Raw genomic sequence first — 21,215 nt, 5'->3', positions numbered from 1 at the left:
GCTCTGGGAAGGGGGTCAGGGTTGAGGCAGGGGCTTGGAGTGCAGGAGGTGGTTCAGGGTGCTGGCTCTGGGAGGGGGCTCAGGGTGGGGCTTGGGGTACAGCTTCCCGCAGGGCAGCACTAACCTCCGGTGGCTCCTGGTCAGAGGCAGGCGCAGCGAGGCTAAGGCAGGCTCCCTGCCTACCCCGCCTCCACACCACTCCCGGATGGGGCCAACATGCCCCTGCAGCTCCTGGGGTGGAGAGGGCGGGGGGGGCATGTGGCTCTGCGTGCTGCCCCCTTCTGCATGCACCACCCCTGCAGCTCTCCCGGCCAATGGGAGCTGCAGGGGCAGTGCTTGCAGGCAGGAGCAGCACACATGGAGGGAGACCCCTCCCCCCCTGCCCCCAGGGCTGCAGTAGCTGCTTCTGGGAGCGACGTGGGGGCAAGGTAGCCTTAGGCAGTCACACTGCACTGGCGCTGGAGATCGCAATCGACTGGGAGATCCTCTAGACCACTGCTCTAACTGTTTCTTTTACTTTGTTGTTTAGCCACGATAGCACTTTTTTGGTCCTTTAACGTTTTTTTAATTTGGGAATATACATTTAATTTAAGACTATGATGGTTTTCTAAAAACATTCCCATACAGCTTGTAGGCATTTCACTTTCATGACTGTACCTTTTAATTTCTGTTTAACTAGCTTCCTCATTTTTGAGCAGTTCCCCTTCCTGGAGTTACTGTGCTGGGCTTCTTTGCCATTTCTCCCACCCCCACGCCAAGGATGTTAAATTTAATTACATTATGGTTGCTATTGCTGAGTAGTTAAGCTATTTTCAACCTCTTGGACCAGATCCTGTGCTCCACTTAGGCCTAAATCAAGAATTGCCTCTCCTCTTGTGGGTTCCAGGACTAGCTGCTCCAAGAAGCATGTTGATGGTTGAGCAACTAGATGCTGATGGTTGAGCAGCTGCAGGTACAAACATAGATGTGTTTGGTATTATAAGTAAAGGTGGACCCAGTACCACAGATATTAACACAGAAGAAAATAAAGGTGATTCTGGCTTTTGTAAGACCTTATGTATATGCTGTTGGCATCTTACAGTACCATGGGGCAAAAAATGGAGCCAGGGTAGAGAGAGATGGAGTTGATAGTGCTGAAGTAATCAGTACTGATGTCTCCTGTACTGAAACAGTACATCCAGTACATAGGAAGGCACCCCACATGTTGACAATACAAAGACACATCTCGAAGAACACCCATTACGGAAAAGGTAACTGTCTTTTCTTCTTCAAGTGCGTGCTCATGTCCATTCCACATTAGGTGACTCCCAGCAGTTCCCGTGGAGGCAGGTAGGAGTTCACGGCTGTGCAGATTGTAATACAGCTCTGCCGAACCCAGCGTCATCTCTGGCCTTCTGAGTGATGGTATAATGAGCGGTAAACATGTGGACCGAGGACCACGTTGTGGCTCTACAGATGTCCTGTATCTGGATGTGCGCCAAGAAGGCTGCCGAAGACACCAGCGCTCTAGTCAAATGGGCCCTGACAATCGGTGGTGGCGGGAACTTTGCTAGCTCGTAACAGGTCTTTATGCAGGAGGCAATCCAGGTGGAAATCCTCTGCGAAGAAACCGGAAGGCCCTTCATCCTAGCCGCCGTAGTGATGAAGAGCTGGGTCAATTTACGGAAAGGCATGGTACGTTCCAGGTAAAAAGCCAAGGCCCTCCAGATGTCCAGCGCATGCAGACGCCTCTCCTCAGCAGTCTTGTGTGGCTTGAGATAGAACACAGGCAGGAATATGTCCTGGCTCATGTGAAAGGAAGATACTACCTTCAGCTGGGTGGGGCCACAGCTGGACCTTGTCCTTATAAAACACTGTGTAAGGCAGTTCTGAGGTCAAGGCCTTAATCTCTGAGACTCGTCTTGCTGACGTCACTGCCACCAGGAAAGCGACCTTCCAGGACAAGTAGGAAAAGGAACAGGAGCCCAGCAGCTCGAAAGGCAGGCCAGTGAGCCTGTAGAGGACCAGGTTAAGGTCCCACTGCAGGACAGGGGCCCATACCTGCAGGTAAAGCCCCTTGAGGCCCCCTAGGAACCTGACAGTCATGTCGTCAGAAAAGACTGTCTGATCTTGGATCAGCTGGTGGAACATGGAGATGCCCGCAAGGTGCACTCTAATGGAAGAATGCACCAGACCCTGAGGTGCAGTAAGTAGTCCAAGATGGACTGCATTGAGGAACGTGAGGGAGAAATGCCACGCTCCGACGCCCAGCAGGAGAACCTCGTCCACTTGGCCAGGTAAGTTAGCCTTGTGGATAGCTTCCTACTTCCAAGGAGGACCTGCTGGACCTCCTCTGAGCAAGTATATTCCTCCGCGTTCAACCACGGAGCATCCACGTTGAGAGGTGTGAAGACTTGAGATTGGGGTGTAGGAGCTGACCGTGATCCTGTAACAGCAGGTCCGGGCGGTAGGGAAGGGGTCAGGGAGGGGCCACCGCCACGTTCATGAGCGTGCCGAACCCATTGCTGGCGAGGCCACACAGGGGTGATCACGATAACCTGTGCCTTGTCCCTCTTGATCTTCAACCAGGACCCAGCTGACCAGAGGGATCGGAGGGAATGTGTACCTCACACCCGTGGGCCATGACAGGAGGAAAGCAACGAGAAGGGGTCCTTGCTCAGCCCCTGCTGGGAGCAAAACCGATGGCACTTTCTGTTTTGCCTGGTGGCAAACAGATCTACCTGGGGAGTTCCCCACCTCTGGAAGATTATGCAGGCCACCTCTGGGTGGAGCAATCACTTGTGGTCAGGGGAGAAGTCCCTGCTGAGGTGATTTGCTAGGCATTCCTGATGCCGGGGAGGTGACCAGCTTGCAGATGGATGCCGTGGTCGATGCAGAAGTCCCAAACACAGAGAGCTTCTTGGCAGAGAGCCGACGAGCGCGCTCCTCCTTGCCTGTTGATGTGGAACATTGAGGCCATATTGTCTGTCAGGATTCGCACCACAGGTGTGGCAGGAAAACCCCATAGGCCAGCTGGACCACTCTGAGCAACTTGACATTTATGTGTAATGTTGTCTCCTCCGGGGTCCACATCCCCTGGGTCCAGAGATGTCCAAGGTGCACCCCCCAACTGAGGTCCGAAGCATCCGACATTATCTCAACAGACTGTCAAACGGGACTCCTTCCAGGACCTTCTTGCGATTGGTCCACAACCACAGCAAGGTGAGAACCACCGGAGGAATGGTTATGATGTTTTCCAGGTAGCCCCTGGATTGGGAATAGGTCGATGCCAGCCATTGCTGCAGGGGCCGCATGCGGAGCCTGGCATGGCGGACCCTGTATGTGCAAGCTGCCATGTGGCCTCGTAGGCATAGGCACACTCTGGCCGTTGTCAGGGGAAATACAGACACTTCTGCGATGAGGTCCGTCAGGACCTGAAACCTGTCTAACAGCAGGAACACTCTTCCCCGGGTTGAGTCGAGCATGGCCCGGATGAATTCTATCCTTTGAACTGGAACTAACGTGGACTTTTCGTGGTTGACCAGTAGTCCCAAGGAGCAGCACGTGGCTTGTAGTGTAGTGACGTTGCGTTCGACCTGAGCCTTGGAGCTGCCTTTGACCAACCAGTCATTGAGGTACGTGTAAATCTGGATACCCCGATGCCTCAGGTAGGCCGCGACTACCACCATACACTTGGTGAACACCCTTGGTGCTGTAGCCAGGCCAAATGGAAGGACCTCAAACTGGTAGTGGGCTGAGACAACCGTAAAACAGAGAAAGCGTCTGTGTCCTGGGAAGATTGCTACGTGAACGTATGAGTCTTTCAGGTCGAGGGTGGCATACCAGTCTCCCGGATCCAGGGAGGGGATAATGGAGGCCAGGGAGAACATGCGAAACTTTAGCTTCCTTAGGTATCTGTTGAGGTCTTGAAGGTCCAGGATGGGACGGAGACCATCTGTGGCCTTTGCGATCAGAAAATATAGGGAATAGAAACCTGTGTTCCAGTAAGGAGGCGGGACCTCCTCCACCGCCCCCAGCTGTAAGAGTTTCTGAACCTCCTGCTTGAGAAGATTCTCGTGAGAAGGGTCCCTGAAGAGGAGTGGGGAGGTGTGGAAATAAATTGGAGGGTGTAGCTGTGCACAACTGTACCAAGGACCCAGCAGTCCGAAGTTATCGCTGACTATGCTGGGAGGAAAGGCGGTTGCAAAAAATTGGGAAAATAGGATCCAGGAAACAGACTGGTAGGTCGCCCCAGGGCAAACCCTCAAAACGACTTTTTAGCTCCTTGCTTGGAGCGGGTCGAGCCTGACTAGGCAGAGAGTGGGGGTGGGTGGCTCGTGCATCATCTGTAGCCCTTAGACTTTTTGTATGGTGGGTCCTGCCGGGGCTGGCTCTCTTGCCCCTGGGGAAGTTGCGGTTTGAACCACTTATGTGCCATGCCCGGAACGTAGAGCCCCAGGGTTTTTAGGGTGGTTCGGGAGTCCTTCAGCCCATGTAACTTGTTGTCCATCTGCTCCGCAAACAGAGCCTGACCATCGAAGGGGAGGTCCTGAATCAACTGCTGAGCCTCAGAGGACAACCCAGAGAGGAGCAGGTGACTGAGGCTATGTAAAAAGGGATGGAACCTGAATCTTTCCCTCCACCCAGACCCCCTCCCTTCTCTTTTCCCTCTACTAGCTCCAATACTCAGCCTCACTGTCTTCCTGCTCTGCAGTCCCTATCTCTCTATCCCTCTTTGGATGTACGAACTCTCCCCTCCCTTCTGTGTCTCCTAGGCTCTTTCCCTACTTCCTGCAGTCTCCACCTGCAGGCCAAGCTTGGGTGCGTCCATCTTCAACAACTCCTGGTGTGCCTTAGTGTCATTTGGAGGAACTAGGGGAGGGGGCTCCGTGATGGTCTTGTTTGGTGACAACAAGGAAGAGGCCGGTACCACAGGTTCCACAACCACTGGTGGTCCAGCAGGCCGTTCCCCTTGGTCCACATGGACTTGCGGGGTCTTATCCCTCGGGGCCTCAGACACCGGAGGGGGTTGGGTCATTGATGCCACAGGCCCGTCTGAAGCTCCCGATGCTGAGCGGGCAGGCTGGGAGGGCTAGGTGAACCCCAATGGGTGCTGGAGGTACCACAGGCCCGGCCACGAGGTCTGGGGCCACGGGGCAGGTTTCACTACCGATGATGCAGGCAGCACCGAGAGCCTGGGAGGCTGCCCCGCCAATTTGGAGCCTTGCTCCATACCAGAGCCATATGCGGAGCGATTGCTACCCAGTGACCCAGATCCACTGGAGAGGTGACCCTGTGCTTGGTGATAATCACGGTCACATCTAGAGCGCCTTCGTGGGGATCTCGGTGACTGGCGGCACTCGGCAGATCTGCGACGGGAAACTGGCAATCTATGCCTCGCGTTTCGAGACCAGTACCGGGACAAGGACCGGGACTGGGACCTGCAGGTATCGTAGGTCAGGCGCCTGGGGGATCTCCCCCCAATACGGTGACACCCATCTCGGGGAACATTGACAGTGCCCACGGCTGCGGTCTTCTGATCGTTCACGGGATCTGTTATGGCTTTCCAGTGATGCAAAGGGCCAGTCCCGACATTCCTGTCGAGGAGTGCGTATCTCCGTGGGTCTCCGCCAGGTAACCGGCGAAGTCCGCCTCGAATCCCTCTGCTGTTGCCCAAAGTCCGGTGACCGTAGTGGGCTCCAATGCATCTGCCTCCCTAAATCAGAGCCATGACGGCTTCAAGCAGGTGAACAGTGGTGGGACTTCCCCCGCGATGGGGAGTGGTACCGCTGAGGCGAGGGCGGACAGAAAGGTCCCAAGGCAGGCTTACCCAGAGGTCTGGGCACTGCCGGGGCCAGCGTGGCTGGCACTGGGAACATCAGGATTTCCTGCTCAGCTTGGAGTGCTTCAGGTGTCAACGGCACCTGAAGCTGATGAAGGCCCGCCTCTGTGTCCGGGCTTCCAGGCAAGGAATGGGTGGGCTGCATCGCTCAACGTGAGCTGAGGCCTCACTTCCTGATGGGGGAGATGAACCGCCCGGTGCGGGTCTTAGCTCACCCCCAGCCCTGTCCTTCCCCTTGCGGGGAGTAGAAGACAGTTCCCTACCGGCTTTCTTCGACTTCTTGGCTGGGGCCGTAGATGGGGATTGGTGCCGGCTCATCGATGGCACCAGTGGGGTACTACGCACCAATGCCAGGGTGCTGGGTGCCAAGTTGGACCTTCGCTCCAGAGCTGGAGTGAGCACCGACTCCATCAAGTGAGTCTGATCTCAAGCTCTTTCTTGGTCCTAGATTTAAAGGACTTGCAGATTCGGCACTTATCACTTATGTGTCCTTCACCAAGGCACCTGAGACAGCTACTATGTGGATCGCTCACGGGCATGGGCCATTTGCAGTGATTGCAGGGCTTGAAGCCTGGGGATCGAGGCATGCCCTGTCCCCTGGCTAAGTCCCCGACCGGACTAACAAAACTCTAACTACTGCTAAGGGCTAACTAACTCAATTACTAATTATGTACACTAACCTTACAAGAACTCTAATTCATACAAGTGAAGCCTAAGCAACACTAGTAAGAGCAGCGAACGTTCCGTGCACCATCACTGGCCGCAAGAAGGAACTGAGGGGTGGCGCCCCTTACACCGCGCCATGCAGGCGCCACTCCAGAGAGTGCCAGAGCCTCTCTCCTACAGATACTGCTGAGGGAAAAGCTTCCGGCACCAATGCATGTGGCGAGTGCACACACCTAATGTGGAATGATATGAGTAAGCACTCAAAGAACTAGCTCTTGTTTTCTCCATACCCTGTCCCTTCTTCACCAGGAGTGTGTCAGATTTATCAGACTTTAAAGCAGAAGCCTTAGCTAATGGGGCTGGATCCCAAGCTAGGAGTGCTTCTAGAGCCAGGCAGTTCATGTAGGGAGGTCTGAAGCCGGACTCATGGATCTGTCCATTAGAAACAGCTGAAGACAGGTGTCCCTAGATCTCAATGTCCTCTTGGAAGTGGACATACAAACATTCCCAATGACTGTGAAATTCTCTCAAGCAAAACAAACATCTTGTGTACCCATCATTAACAGGCAGAGCATCCTCAAACAAGGGGAAGTATTTCAATCTGGGGGGCTTACCATTAGCCGTCCCCATACCAGGGAAGGAAAATACATTTTCCTGGTGAAAGGAAACTTAACAGAATTTCACTAACAGTGCCAACAGGCAAACTACCTAATTAACTATATTAACTTAACTAACTGGGAAATAACTGGGAAGTGGGGACACATACACACACACTGTAAGAAAGACAGCACTGCCTAATAGAATGGACAATGCGCAGCTCTGCCTTGAAGATGGCAAAAGGAACCAAGTGGTGGTTGGCCTGCTCCACCTTTTTGTGCCCTTAGTGCGGGCTACAAAGTCACCCAGGGTATATGTATGGTCATAATGGATGCTGCTGGCCAAAAGACTCCAAACTCAGGTGCACATGCCCCATAAATAGGAACATGGACAAACATTCAAAAGAGAACCTGTGGTTGATCTAGGGCATCTCTCTTAAAAAAAAGACATCCAATCTAGATTTTAAAACTTCATGTGACAAAGACTCTACCACATCTCTAGGTAAGTTGTTCCAATGATTGTTTCCCCTTACTGATAAACAAGTGCTCCTTATTTCCAGTCTGAATTTGTCTAGCATCAGCTTCCAGCTATTGGATCTTGTTTTGTCTTTTTCTGCTAGATTACAGAGCCATCTTCCTGTACAGGGAGATTTCTGATGATACTGTGATCAAGTTGCCTCTTAAAATAATAGATAAAAGATAAATAGGTTGAGCTTCTTCAGCCTTTTATGTTGCACAGGTTTTCAAGACCACAAATCATAGCTGTAGTTCCATTCTGAATTCTTTTTCCCCTCCCAAGATCCTTTTTGAGTTTTGGACACCAGAACTGGACATTATATTTCAGTAATGATCTCACCAACACAGTACACAGAGATTATAACTCCTCCTTACTCAGTATTTCCTTTGTTTACACATCCAAAGATTGCATTAGCCCTCAGAGCCACAGCATTATGCTGGGAACTCATGTTCAATTCATTATCCACCATGACTCCTAAGTGATTTTCTGAGTTACTGCTTTCCAAAATACAGTCTCCATGAATGTGTGACCTATTAAAATGCACCTTGTTTGACTGTATCCAGTTTACTAAGCAATCCAGGTCTCTCTGTAGAACTGACCTGTCCCTATCATTGGCATTTCACCAGTCTCTGTCACTTTACTAGCAATTATTTTATATTTTCATACAGATCATTGATAAAGATATTGAATAGTATTTGCCCCAAAAATGATCCCTGAGGGACACACTAGAAACAACCCTAATGGTAATTCCTCATTAACTACTTTGAGATCTATCAGTTAGCCATTTTGTAATCTACTTAACATGTGATACATTGACTGTGTATCAAGCTAACTCCTACACCCCTTGTGCATATATCTCCCTTCTCCTGCCTCATATACCCTGGGGGACCTTGCCATGGGCAGAGAGGAAAGGACTGCTGCTCCTTGGCATCTCTTGTCCCGCCCTCACTTCACAGTGTAATGGGCAGCCAGCAGGAGTAGAACAGACTAGAATTTGCTGCTAGCTGCAGAGTTGGTGCAGCAGGTCAGCTTTCTGCCAGTACTGGGGTTCAGAGGAAAGAACCATACAGAGTGGTGGGAGCTGGTTTGTGGAAACTGTGTGAAAGGGAGTTGGGCCTCCCCAGCTATACCTAGTGATGACCTTGCAGACAGGATGATTTTAAATGCCTGGGAGGTGATTAGGTACAAGGTGACTGAGGCTATCTCTCCCTCCACCCAGACCTCCTCCCTTCTCTTTTCCCTCTACTAGCTCCAATACTCAGCCTCACTGTCTTCCTGTTCTGCAGTCCCTATCTCTCTATCCCTCTTTGGATGTACGAACTCTCCCCTCCCTTCTATGTCTCTTAGGCTCTTTCCCTACTTCCTGTAGTCTCTTACCCCAACTCTCCTGGGAACCCTCTTCTCTTCCCTCCAGTAATCCTCACTACCGTGTCCCCCTTTGTTAAAATCCCTCCATCACTCCCCTGCAGGTCCTCCTCTTCTCTCTGTCTTCCTTGGAGTCACTCCCAACAGGTCTGGGATCCTCAGGGTTTTTCCCACCTCTCACTGGAATCTCTCCCCAAATTACAAGGGGTTACCTCCTCTTCCCTATGGTATCCCCTCCCAACCCGGGGCCCCAGCCTTTGGTCTCTCTTCCTCTTTTCTCCTTCTCCCTTCAGATCCTCCATCTCCTTTGGGCTCTCTCTGACTTTAACCCTACCTGAAGTCAATTTATCAGCTCTCATCCCCTCATCCATGATCTCAGGCTTTCCCTTCCTTCCCCATTACTCTGCTTTCAGCCCACTGCACCCCTATCATCTTTCTTCCCCCACTGCTTGTAGGTCCTTATGTCCCTTGAGCATCAGCTTCTTCTGCTCCCTTACCTCTGCCCTATCACCCTTTGCCCCCCTCCATAAGCTTCTTTGGCTCCCTTCCCCATGCTCCCCAGACTCCTCCTGCAGTTTTGCCCCTGGTGGACCCCTGCTCTGCATCTGGTTCTCCCTGGTGATGTCTCCAGCAGACAGCAGTGGCACAGGTTGAGTGGAGACTGCTGCCTTGCAGGGGACACAGCCCCACAGCAGCCACTGCTGGCAGGATGGCAGAAGTGCCGAGATTTTCTCTCAACACCCTGTTCGGTGCTGGAAGCTCTGGCTGAGACAGCTATAAATAGCAAGTGAGAAAACAGCACCCCTTAGTGCCTCCTCTTTGCGACAGGCCTGCTCTAAGTCAGCTTTACACCTTCCTTAATCCTGGGTTGTCTGGGGGCCACTTCGGCTCCACCCAAGTTAAAGCAGCCCCAGGGATGTTCCAACTTGCACCAGCTAAAAAGCCTGATAGGAACCGCTCAGCCAGTACAGGATCAGTGGAGTGCAACACACATCAGCCTCTTTTCATCATGCCCATTGCCTGCCTCAACACTCACCCAATGCCCTTTGTTGAGGGAATCCTGCAGACTGGTTAAGCCCAGTCTAAAACTTCTTGCACTGCTCCATTGGCACTACAAGTCTATATCACATACAGGAAATCTCAGTCTATTTTCAATCTTTTTTATCATTCTTTGTCTGTTGACTAATTGTTTCCAAACTTGGCCAGTTTAAGTAAGATTATTTCTGTGAAATACTTGCCTGTTTCAATCTCTCCCTTGCCTGTATAATTTTCTTCCTTAGCCACTTACAGCGAGCTGTGACAATGGCTGCATGTCCCCGGACTCGGTCTTCCTTCTGTCAGTAATGAGTGTGAAAGCACAACATGTTATAAGTGGATTCACAGATAGCATAATCCTGGAAGACAGTGGGAGTGGAGGGTCCTTCACCCCTTCCAGGTTTGGGTCCAGGGTATGATGATTTTACTTTTAACTATTAGAACATACTGTGATAGCAAACAGAGGGCACATTAGTGTCCACTGTACACACCATGGGCAAAATTCCACCCTCTCTTCCTCCAAAACACTTAGTAAAATTGGTTGAGGAGATTCTTTCATCATAACCCCGAGGAGAAGGGTGATAACTATGTTCAGTGACCATGGGATCTGTCGCCTGTAGTTATATGTGATGCCCAGAGTCTTTTTCTTTTTAAATAAGAGTAACATTTGTTTGCTGCTGCTCTTAATGTTTGGACCAATTTAACGGCATTCTGTGAATCCTCTGCAAAGGCTTTTATAGGAATGCAGTTTCTGGTCTTTTCAAGTGCTTTTAGTTTTCTGAAAAAGTTATTCTTGAGCTCAGATTTCTCATGCTTGTTCTTAGCCAAAAAGTGAAGTTTTTTTCTTTCAGGTTTGGTCTTTGTTTTAATTATATTGGCAAAGGAACAAAGTTGTTTTTTTCCCCATAATTTAAAACATTTTTCAGATTTTTTATTTCAATAATTAAAAAATGGCTTTTAAGTAACTTGAGGCATGATACTGAAAACTGCTGAGCATTATCTTTCATAAGGTATTGACCTGCTTGGAAGTTGGAGTTCTTAAATATCACTTTTCACAATATAGCTACAGTTATTATATCTATCTTAGGTTTTTACATAGCACTTTCTCTCTCAAAATGGCTCAGTGGGATTCCATATTCGTGTCTCAATGACTTACAGATTCTAAGTTTACAGGTTCTCTTCCCGACAGGCTGCAAATTTACCTGGAATACTGTACACTTACTGAAGCAGAATCACATTATCTTCCCCATTGATGACCCCTTGTGCTCTAGTTTTGTGGATTAGCTGGCATAGCCACTGTACAAAGTTATTTCTTTTTCAACAAATATGCTGTGAATATGCAAATATCTCTTCTGTGCTGGTCACTGTGGCTATGTCTACATTGCACACCACTTTCGGCAGTGTGTAGTGTACACATAGCTACATGCCGCAGTGAAAAGCACACCGCACCCACTCTGTGGTGTGTAGCTAAACGTATCAGTGAAAGGCTCTGGCAGAGGCAAGGCAGCGGGGAAAGGCTCACCCTCTTCCCACTACCTATCCTCTGCCAGAGCCTTTCCCTGCTACTGGAGCCTTTGTCATGGCCAGGTTGTGGGCATTGTAGGTACTCTGACATCTCAGTAGTGGCAGTGGTTTCATCAGTGGAGAGATGATCTAAAGTTGGGGTCATCATATTGCTGACAGTCGAGCCCAGGATATCTCACTTTCTCCAAGTAGCTTTATATTGATTCTGAAGAGAGAGGGAGATGGGTATGGGTCCCTGCTGGGGAAGAGGAGCAGTTTTCATCTCAACACTCTGGGTTGTGCTAGAGAGGAATGATTGGAGCCAGTGTAGTGTTGTACCATGTATTCTAGTTACGTTATATTAGCAGTACCTTGTGGCCTACACCCAAGTATTAAAAAATAAATAATAATCAGTCCATCTTTTAGCTTCCTTTCCAGCCTTTAGAGAATTAACTTGCTGTGTGTGTGTGTGTGTGTGTGTGTGTGTGTGTGTGTGTGTGTGTGTAAAACAGGGAGAGAGAGAGCTTACTGCTCTCTTACTAGCAGTATATGGGAGGAAGGGACGTTCATGCCCTGTGGCTCTAACTCCTCCCCTGGCTATATAAGGGCAGCGCCGCCCTGACCACCCTCAGTTCCTTTGCACCAAACATCAAAAATACAGACCCCAATACAGAGGGGATGGAGAGTGGTCCAGGGAATACACGTCTGCAGCCACTGTGATGCTCTGTATTCAGGGGAACACCCAGCAACCCCATGTTCATCCTTGTAAAATGATTATGTGATATCCAATGCAGAGTTTGTCATGTTGGGTGTCTTCGGAAGGCTCATGATGCACTGAGCATTGTTGTTATAGTGATGTTATAGTAATTGTTGTTACAATAACGTTATAGTAATGTTATAGGTTAGAATTTCACGTATATAGTTATGAGGCTGAAAATGTGTCTTCATGGCTTAAAATAAGCCCAGGCAAAAACTCTCCAAGAGCAGAGAGGCAGTTAACCCCTCATCAGGGCATGTATGGGACAAACCCAGCTCAGCCTGACAGGAACAAAGGATGCAAGCTTAGGCAGCAACAAAAGGATCTGTTGGACTCTCGAGTGAGTCACCGCCCTTCCTTCGATCAGTTTGTGACTGCAATGAGGTAATGCTCACCTGACTCTGGGAGGACAGGGGGCCAAAGCTAAGGGGGAAGAAAGGACATGATAAAAGGGAGAGATGTTTGCCATGCTCCTGCTCTCTCTTCCGCCTCCATCTACAGATATCACCACCAAGTGACTGAAGCACTGATCAAAGGGGAGAGCCTGACTGAAGGGCAACCAGCCAGCCTGTGGTGAGAAACATCTACGTTTGTAAGGGCACTGAAAGTGTTAAGATCAGCTTAGAATGCGTTTTGCTTTTATTTCATTTGACTAAATTTGACTTGTTATGCTTTGACTTATAATCACTTAAAATCTATCTTTATAGTTAATAAATCTGTTTGTTTATTCTACCTGAAGCAGTGCGTTTGGTTTGAAGCATGTCAGAGATTCCGCTTGGGATAACAAGCCTGGTACACATCAATTTCTTTGTTAAATTGACGAACTCATATAAGCTTGCAGCGTCCAGCGGGCATAACTGGACACTGCAAGATGGAAGTTCCTAGGGTTGTGTCTGGGACCGGAGATATTGGCTACTGTCATTCAGTTGCACAATCCAAGGAGCAGCTTACATGCCAGAGGCTGTGTGTGAACAGCCCAGGAGTGGGGGTTCTCACAGCAGTGCAAGGTAAGGCTGGCTCCCAGAGTCAAGGATTGGAGTGACCTAGCAGATCACCGATCCAGATAACACAAGAGGGGAACGTAATACCCACATATTGAAGAACAGTTAAAATAAAGGTAAGTACCTATCTTTTCTTCTTCAAGTGGCTGCAGATGTGTATTCCACTTAGATGACTCACCAGCAGTATTCGTAGGAAGTGGGGCTTAGAGTCTACTTAAACAATGTCTGCAGGACTGCCTTCCCAGAGTTTGTCTCTGACCTAGACACAATAGTAATCACATAATGCCTGGTTAAAAGTATGTATAAAAGACCAGGTAACAGCCCTGCAAATGTCCAATGCTGAAAATTGAGGAATGCTAATGATGTTGCTTGGGCCCTCATTGAAAGAGCCAATCTCTGTGAAGGCATGGTCTGAGCTACTTCATATGCTGATGTAATGCAGGAAGTTATCCATCTGGAAATCATTTTCACCGAGACTGCCTGACCCTTCATTCGATCTGCTAGGAGACAAACAGGCGATGCTCAAAAAGGCTTAGTTCTGTCAAGGTCGAACACCCAGCACTGTCTCACATACAATATGGGAAGTCACCGTTCATTCGCATTCAACTGCAGTTCAGCAAAGAAGACTGGTAAATAAATTACCAAGGGGAGCGATAGCTCAGTGGTGTGAGCATTGGCCTGCTAAACCCAGGGATGTGAGTTCAATCCTTGAGGGGGCAACTTAGGACTCTGGGGCAAAAAATCAGTACTTGGTCCTGCTAGTGAAGGCAGCAGGCTGGAATCCATCACCTTTCAGGGTCCCTTCCAGTTCTATGAGATAGGTATATCTTATTATATTATTAATCAGCTGGTTCAGGTGAAACTGTGAAAACACTTCTGGCAAAAATTTTGGACATGGCTATAGAGCCACTTTGTCCTTGAAAATGTGCATGTGCAGAGACTCTGCCATTAAGCCTGTAGCTCGCATACTCTTCTTGCAGATGTTATTGTCACAAGGTAGACTGTCTTCTGGCACAGGAGGGACAGAGAACAGGTTCCCAGGGCCTTGAATGGAGGACCCATAAAAGCAGCCAGGACAGTATTAAGGCCACACAAGGGAACTGGCTCTTTCCCAGGTGGGTGGAGAAGAATGAATCCCCTTAGAAATCTCACCATCATGAGGTTTAAGAAAACTGTTTTCCCTTAGAAGGGTAAGGTAATACCTTTTATTGGACCAACTTCTTGGACCAACTTCTGTGGTCAGAGAGACAAGCTTCAAGCTCTGTGTAAGCTCAAAAGCTTGTCTCTCTTGCCAACAGAAGTTGGTCCAATAAGAGATATTACCTCACCCGCTTTGCCTCTCTAATATCCGGGGACCAGCATGGCTACAACAACACTGCCTACATTCCCTTGGATGGGCAGATGAAATGCCAAGATCACTCTAAACCATCAACCAATTGTGCAGTGGAGCAGAAGACTGAAGGTGTAATAAGTAGTTCAAAACATCCCGAATACAGCCCTACATCGTCTGAATTCCCTGAGCAAACGACCAAACTGAAAATTGCTTCCACTAGGCTAAATAAGCCACTGCAATAGAAGGCTTCCTGCTGTTAAGCAACAACCCTTGAACAGCTTCCGAATATAGTTTCTCCTCCCCATCTGGCAATGTAGCATCCACGCCATGAGATGTGAGTGCTACAGGCAAAACTTGACCATAGTGCTAAGTTAGTTGGTTGGGATGAAGAGGAAGAGAGATGGGAGGCTGAACCAATATACTGAGTAGGTTGGAGAACCAACACTGCCTTGGCCAAGCTGAGGCAATGACAATCATTTTGGCCTGATCCAACTTCAGCTTGTGGGATCACTGGGATAAGAGCCTGTGGGATCACTGGGATCACAGTCAAACCTCAATTGAGGTGGAAGGCTTCAGTTAAGGAGCTTGGACTTAAACCCATTCAAGAGCAAAACTGATGGTACTTCCTGTTGTGTCTCATTGAAAACAAGTTGATAGCCAGGATGCCCCATTCTGTGAAGATGGACCTCAGCACCTTGGATTTCAGAGACCACTTGTGATCCTGGGAGAAATTCCTGCTGAGGTGATCTGCCAAATGATTCTGGACCGCAGAATAAGTGAGCTGCTGAGGGAATGATGCTCTCCCTGATGCAGAAATGCCATAAATGTATTGCCTCCTGATGTAGCTGGTTGGAGCAGGCTCCTCCCTACTTGTTCACATAATACATTGCAGTCATATTGTTGGTGAGCATATGGATTACTGTGCCCTAATGTGATCCTATTCCAACCACAAGCCTTGAACTTTCAATGCTCCCAAATGCACTCCCCAACTTATTGTAGAGGAATCGATGACTACTCTTCTAGCCAGTGGAGAACAGGTAAAGCAAACACCCTGGCACACATTGTTCTGTTCACCACTGTAATGAGTCTACTATCTCCGGAGACACTTGAACAAGCCTGTCCAATGACTGGCAACTTGGGCAATAGACAAACCTCAACCATGACTGAAAAGGACAAATGCAATCTTGCTTCAAACATTCGCATGGGAGAAAGGCCCTCAAACTTGTAGGGTCCCAATGAACTTGATTTTTTGAGTTGGATTCAAGGTTAACATTGGTGTGTTCAGCATCAATCCCTATCAATTGAAGTGGTCCAGTGTGACGTGAACATGACTGAAGACTTGTTCCTTGGATCTGCCTCTCACCAGCCAATTGTCTAAGTACAATAAGACATGAACTCCAAAAGACTGCTGTCATCATCATGCATTTGGTAAAGATGTACGGGGCTGATGACAGGCCAAAGAAGAGAACCATGTACTGACAGTGTTGACCAGTAAAGAGAAATCTGCTGAACTTCTTGTAACCTGGGAAGATAGCCATTTGGAAATAATCATCCTAGAGATCGAAAGCAGCAAATCACTCATCGCAATTCAGTGCAGGAAGAATAGTAGCAAGGGTAACCACATTAAATTTGATGTATTTGATGTACGTGGTGAAATGGCGGAGATTGGACTTGGGGATCAGGAAGTACCAGTAGAAGAAACTCTTTCCAACAAACCTCCTGTAGAGTACCCAGAGCACACAGAGTTTGGACCTACTGCAAAAATAGCGACTCATGAGATGGGTCCCTGAAAAGGGGAGAGGTGGGAGGGTGGCGATGGACAGAAATTGCATGGCATCACCTGATCCTACAGTTCTTAGGACCCATCTTTCTAACATTATTGCTTCCCAAACACTGTAGAAGCAAGACAGCCTGTCTTTGAATCGATGGGAATAGGATGTTCACAAGTGATCTGCTGCTCTGTAGCCTATAGAGCTAATGTTATTTTTATTTTATTTAGCAGTAACACAAGGAACCTACAGGCCTGTCTCTTGTAAGATACTTGCTTCAGCAGTTAGCATAAGATTTGAGGCCTATGAAATTTGGCACAGATAAATGGTCACCCCTAAGTTTTGGAAAATGGGAATGGAGGATTTAAGGGGGAAGTTTGTACATAACGATGCCAGGCAATCACAGGAATATGAACTAACACCAGATTTTGGATATTTTAGGATAGGAACATCTGCAGATGTCTGATCACAGGAATGCCATGGCAATGAACTGACATCTATGATAATAAGTTGAGATCGTTAATATACTAACATATAGGAGCAGGACAACCCAACTTTAGTAGGGTGAGGAAATACAAATAATAAAGAGGGGAGAAACCCCTATTGAATATGCACTAGGCATACTGGCATCAGCATAACATATCATAAAAATTGTATTCCAGCCTGTGTGCTTGAGGAGGGAACAGGGCCAGCTCCAGGCACCAGCGGAGGAAGCACGTGCCTGGGGCGGCACATGCTAAGGGGTGGCATTCCATCCTTTCTTGGGGTGGCACAGTCCGGGCGGCTTTTTTTTTTTTTTTTTTGCTTTGGCAGTTCGGGTGCTTGGGGCAGCAAAAATGGTAGAGCCGGCCCTGGGAGGGAAAGATGTAACCCTTGGGAGGTGCCGGGATGATGGCCACTGGCGATGGTGATGAGGAAGATGATGGTGATGAAGAAGATAAGGGCTAACATTTCAGGTTGTTCTGCAAGGGATGGTGTAAGTGTGCGGATGTTTAGATGTACATTCTGTATCTCTACCTGAGAGTGTTTGCGACTTTGCTAAATGCATTAATAAAACTATTGCAAATACAGAAAGGTTCCTAAAGTGTGACCATGTACACTGGGGTTCCCACTGAACAGTGATTTTAATAATATTGGGCCTGATCTTGGGACAAGAACCTGTCAAACCTCGAAGTGATAACTGGGAATTCTTAAGTAATCAATATAATTAATACAAAATCATAGATTAGGCAACAGCCCTTGATAAGCAAGTCAAACAGATTGCCTGCCCAAAGATAGAGGAGGACAGGCTGGTTGTATAAAACTAGATCCAGATCTTCTCTTTCTGGAGTAATCTTGATGATGTGGCTGATAAGGTGTCTGTCTGAAGTGACCCTATGTGCCCTTTAATGTCTGCTGGCTGTCAGGGCCAAGTCATGGGTAGGCTGCGTTCACTGGTCAGCTGCTAAATTGTAGTTAGGAGATGAGTTGGGCATGAGCCAGGTCAGAATGCCAGGAAGTCAGGGTCAGAAACCAACTTGCAGGCAGATTGCAGGATCAGGGTCAAGCGGGGTCAGAATATCAGAAAGTCGGAGTCAGGCACAAGTTGCAGATGGCAGGTGAATAGCAGAGTTGGGGTTAGAAACACAGAATCATAGAACCACAGGGTTAGAAGGGACCACAAAGATCATCTGTAACCCCCTACCAAGATGCAGGATATACTGTGTCTAAACCATCCAAGACAGATGGCTATCCAGCCTCTTTTTGAAAACCTCCAGTGAAGAAGATTCCACAATCTCCCTAGGCAGTCTGTTCCATTGTCCTACTGTTCTTAGAGGTAGGAAGTTTTCCCTGAGATTCAATCTAAATCTGCTATGCTCTAGTTTGAACCCATTGCCTCTTGTCCTGCTTTCTATGGCAAGAGAGAATAATTTTTCTCCATCTTTTTTATGGCAGCCTTTCAAGTATTTGAAGACTGCTATGATGTCCCCCCTCAATCTGCTCTTTTCCAAACTAAACATGTTAGTTCCTTCAGCCTTTGCTCATATGGCTTGCATTTCATTCCTTTGATCATTCTTGTCGATTGCCTCTGGGTCCTTTCCAGTTTCTCTACATCCTTTCTGTACAGTGGTGAACTAAATTGGGCACAGTACTCCAGCTGAGGCCTAATCAGTGCCAAGTAGAGAGGTACTATCACCTCCCAGGACTTGCATGCTATGCCTCTGTTAATGCAATAGTGCATTTACTTTTTTTGCAACAGTGTTGTGATGTATATGTTTTAAAACACTATAGGCCATATGGGCCTAGTATAAATGCTGTATGTTTGATATGAGTACATGAGTTGCGTGCTGGCAGCTAAAGCAAGAATTCAAGGATATGAGTGGTCAAGAATTGTCTGTGCAAAAACAAATTTTAAGTCCATGGGGGATATGAAGAATTAGCAGAGAAGGGAATAACACCAGCTGTGCAGTTATGCAAGAACTGGGGGAAATGGAACGTCTTAGATTATAGTGGCCTGCCCAGAACTGTTTGCCTGGAGTGACGGGTGAAAGTCTTCATAAACAGAAACAAAGCTGATGATGCGAAGAACTGGTCTATAAATAATTGCCTGACATATCTGAAATTTGGAGTCAGACATCGATCCAGAGCTCTGAAAAAGAAAAGGTTTGTAACGCCGGCTCCCCACACCTTGTGATCGGACTGAATTTTGACTGGCCATTGGGATTTCATTCTGACCTTCGAACTCTGGTGTAGTATGAAACAGGTGTGAATGTGGAGTGAGTGGGGTTTATATTGTAATCAATAAAAAATGCATTTAGAGTATTATATACCAATACTGTGTCCGGTATCTGCCTGCTCCCCAATCCCGTAGGGAGACCTCTACCAGACTCTTACAGCAACATTGCATTGTTGACTCATGTTGAGCTTGTGATCCATGATAAATCCCAGATGCTTCCCAGCAGTACTGCTGCCAAGCTAGTTATTCCCCATTCTGTATTTGTGCATTTGATTTTTCTTCCCTAAGTGTAGCACCTTACATTTGTCTTTGTTGAATTTAATTTAGTTGTCTAGCCTAGTTCTCCCTTTGAATTTTATTCTATCTTCCAAAGTGTTTGCAATCCCCCCACTAGCATTGTGTCATCTGCAAATTTGATTAGTATGCTCTCTATTCCTACATCCAGGTCACTAATAAAGATGTTAAACACCGGAGCCAGAACAGATCCCGGTGGATCCTCACTTGAGACCGTCTTCTAATCTGTCATCATTCCATTAACAGTTTCTCTTTGTTTGTGGTTGTTTAACCAATTATGTATCCACTTAATGGTAGTTCTGTTGAGCCTGCATTTCTGCAGCTTACCTATCAGAATATTATGTGGGACTGTATCAAAAGCCTTGCTGAAGTCCTGGGTCTGGAATGGAAACAGACAGGCAGTCTGCATTGTTGCTCAGACAGCTACTCATGATGGGATCCTAGCTTAAATTCTAGCATCAGCCAATGGATGGGCTGTGAGGAGCCGCCACTCAGGCCCTGCTGGACAATACTTCCTGCCAAGCCTAACTTCACAGGGTCCTCCAGTGGAAACCCAACCTAAGCTTCAAGTGGTGATGTAGAACCCCCGTGGTCAGATGGTCTAGTCCTGCAGGGTCGTACACTGGCAAAAGATTTATTGTCTGTAACTATATAACTGTTACCATGCCTGACAAATCTATGACATAACACATGGTTGTCATAATATTTATCCAAAGAAGGCACCATATGAAAACTGATGAAATTCTAGTTATTAATATTCTTATGTGATGTATTGTGACAAAGTTCCTTGTCTACCTTGGTGGGTCCTGCGCTTATTGGCGGATTTGCTCGCTTCACAGATTCATCCTGTGGATCAGGAAACAGTCCAGAGACCTTCCCCTCTGGTAGAAGCTACAGTCCAGGTCAATTCCTCCTGTGTTTGATCAGGAGTTGGGAGGTATGGGGGGAACCCGGGCCCGCCCTCTACTCCGGGTTCCAGCCCAGGGCCCTGTGGACTGCAGCTGTTTAGAGTGCCTCCTGGTACAGTTGCATGACACCTACAACTCCCTGGGCTACTTCCCCATGGCCTCCTCCCAACACCTTCTTTGACCTCACCACTGGACCTTCCTCCTGATGTCTGATAACACTTGTACTCCTCAGTCCTCCAGCAGTACGCCTACTCACTCTCAGCTTCTTGCACACCTCTTGCTCCCAGTTCCTCTCACACACTTCCTCTCCTCTGGCTCCGTGGCTCCCCCTGGCTTGACTGGAGTGAGCCCTTTTATAGCATCAGAGGGTCCTTAATTAGAGTCAGGTGCTTAACTGCCTCACCTGACTCTTAGCAGGTTAATTGGAGTCAGGTGGTCTATTAGCCTGGAGCAGCCCCTGCTCTGGTCACTCAGGGAACAGAAAACTACTTATCAAGTGGCCAGTATATCTCCCTTCTGCTACTCTGCTGTTCCCGACTGGTCTGGGTCTATCACAGTATGTATGGTTAGCATGTAAAGGGTTATGTTGGTGTGCTGGAAATATGTTATTAAAATATGTATTGACCAAGCAATCTAAGTAGAGCTGATAAGCAGGTTAGTCCTACAAAAAGAAATGTATATTGGCCAGTCTGCTGGCTTTAGACAAAAAGTCCGGTTACCGTAGGATGGCAGGGGGGCCGCAGGGTCATCAACCTGCACCAGCCCCTGCTCAGCTGGGGCCACCCCCTAACTGCAGGCAGGCAGGTTCCAAGTCAGGCTGCAGTAGTTCCTGTCCCTGGGGCCATGGGGAAGAGGCGGAGCAGTGTTGGGGCTTTGGGGTCTGGTTTTCAGCCAATAAAACATTGGCAACCCTAAGCTGAAGACAGGCAGGTTT

General features: G+C 48.1%; 1 protein-coding gene across 4 annotated transcripts in view; it reads right to left on the bottom strand.

Annotated features, from left to right (window-relative positions):
* Positions 1-21,215, bottom strand: part of LZTR1 (leucine zipper like transcription regulator 1) — a 286,327-nt gene that overhangs the window by 99,827 nt on the left and 165,285 nt on the right. For 3 of the 4 annotated variants that reach the window (XM_054025515.1, XM_054025514.1, XM_054025512.1), the window contains exon 13: positions 10,204-10,299. The exons of the other annotated variant lie outside the window; for it this stretch is intronic. In XM_054025515.1, the coding sequence (XP_053881490.1) occupies positions 10,204-10,299 (96 nt within the window). The remainder of the gene's footprint in view (positions 1-10,203; positions 10,300-21,215) is intronic. 4 annotated transcript variants of the gene reach the window in all.

Source organism: Malaclemys terrapin, chromosome 4 (genome assembly GCF_027887155.1).
Source record: "Malaclemys terrapin pileata isolate rMalTer1 chromosome 4, rMalTer1.hap1, whole genome shotgun sequence".
NCBI classification, from domain to species: domain Eukaryota; kingdom Metazoa; phylum Chordata; order Testudines; family Emydidae; genus Malaclemys; species Malaclemys terrapin.
This window is presented reverse-complemented; position numbering and strand designations above follow the sequence as displayed.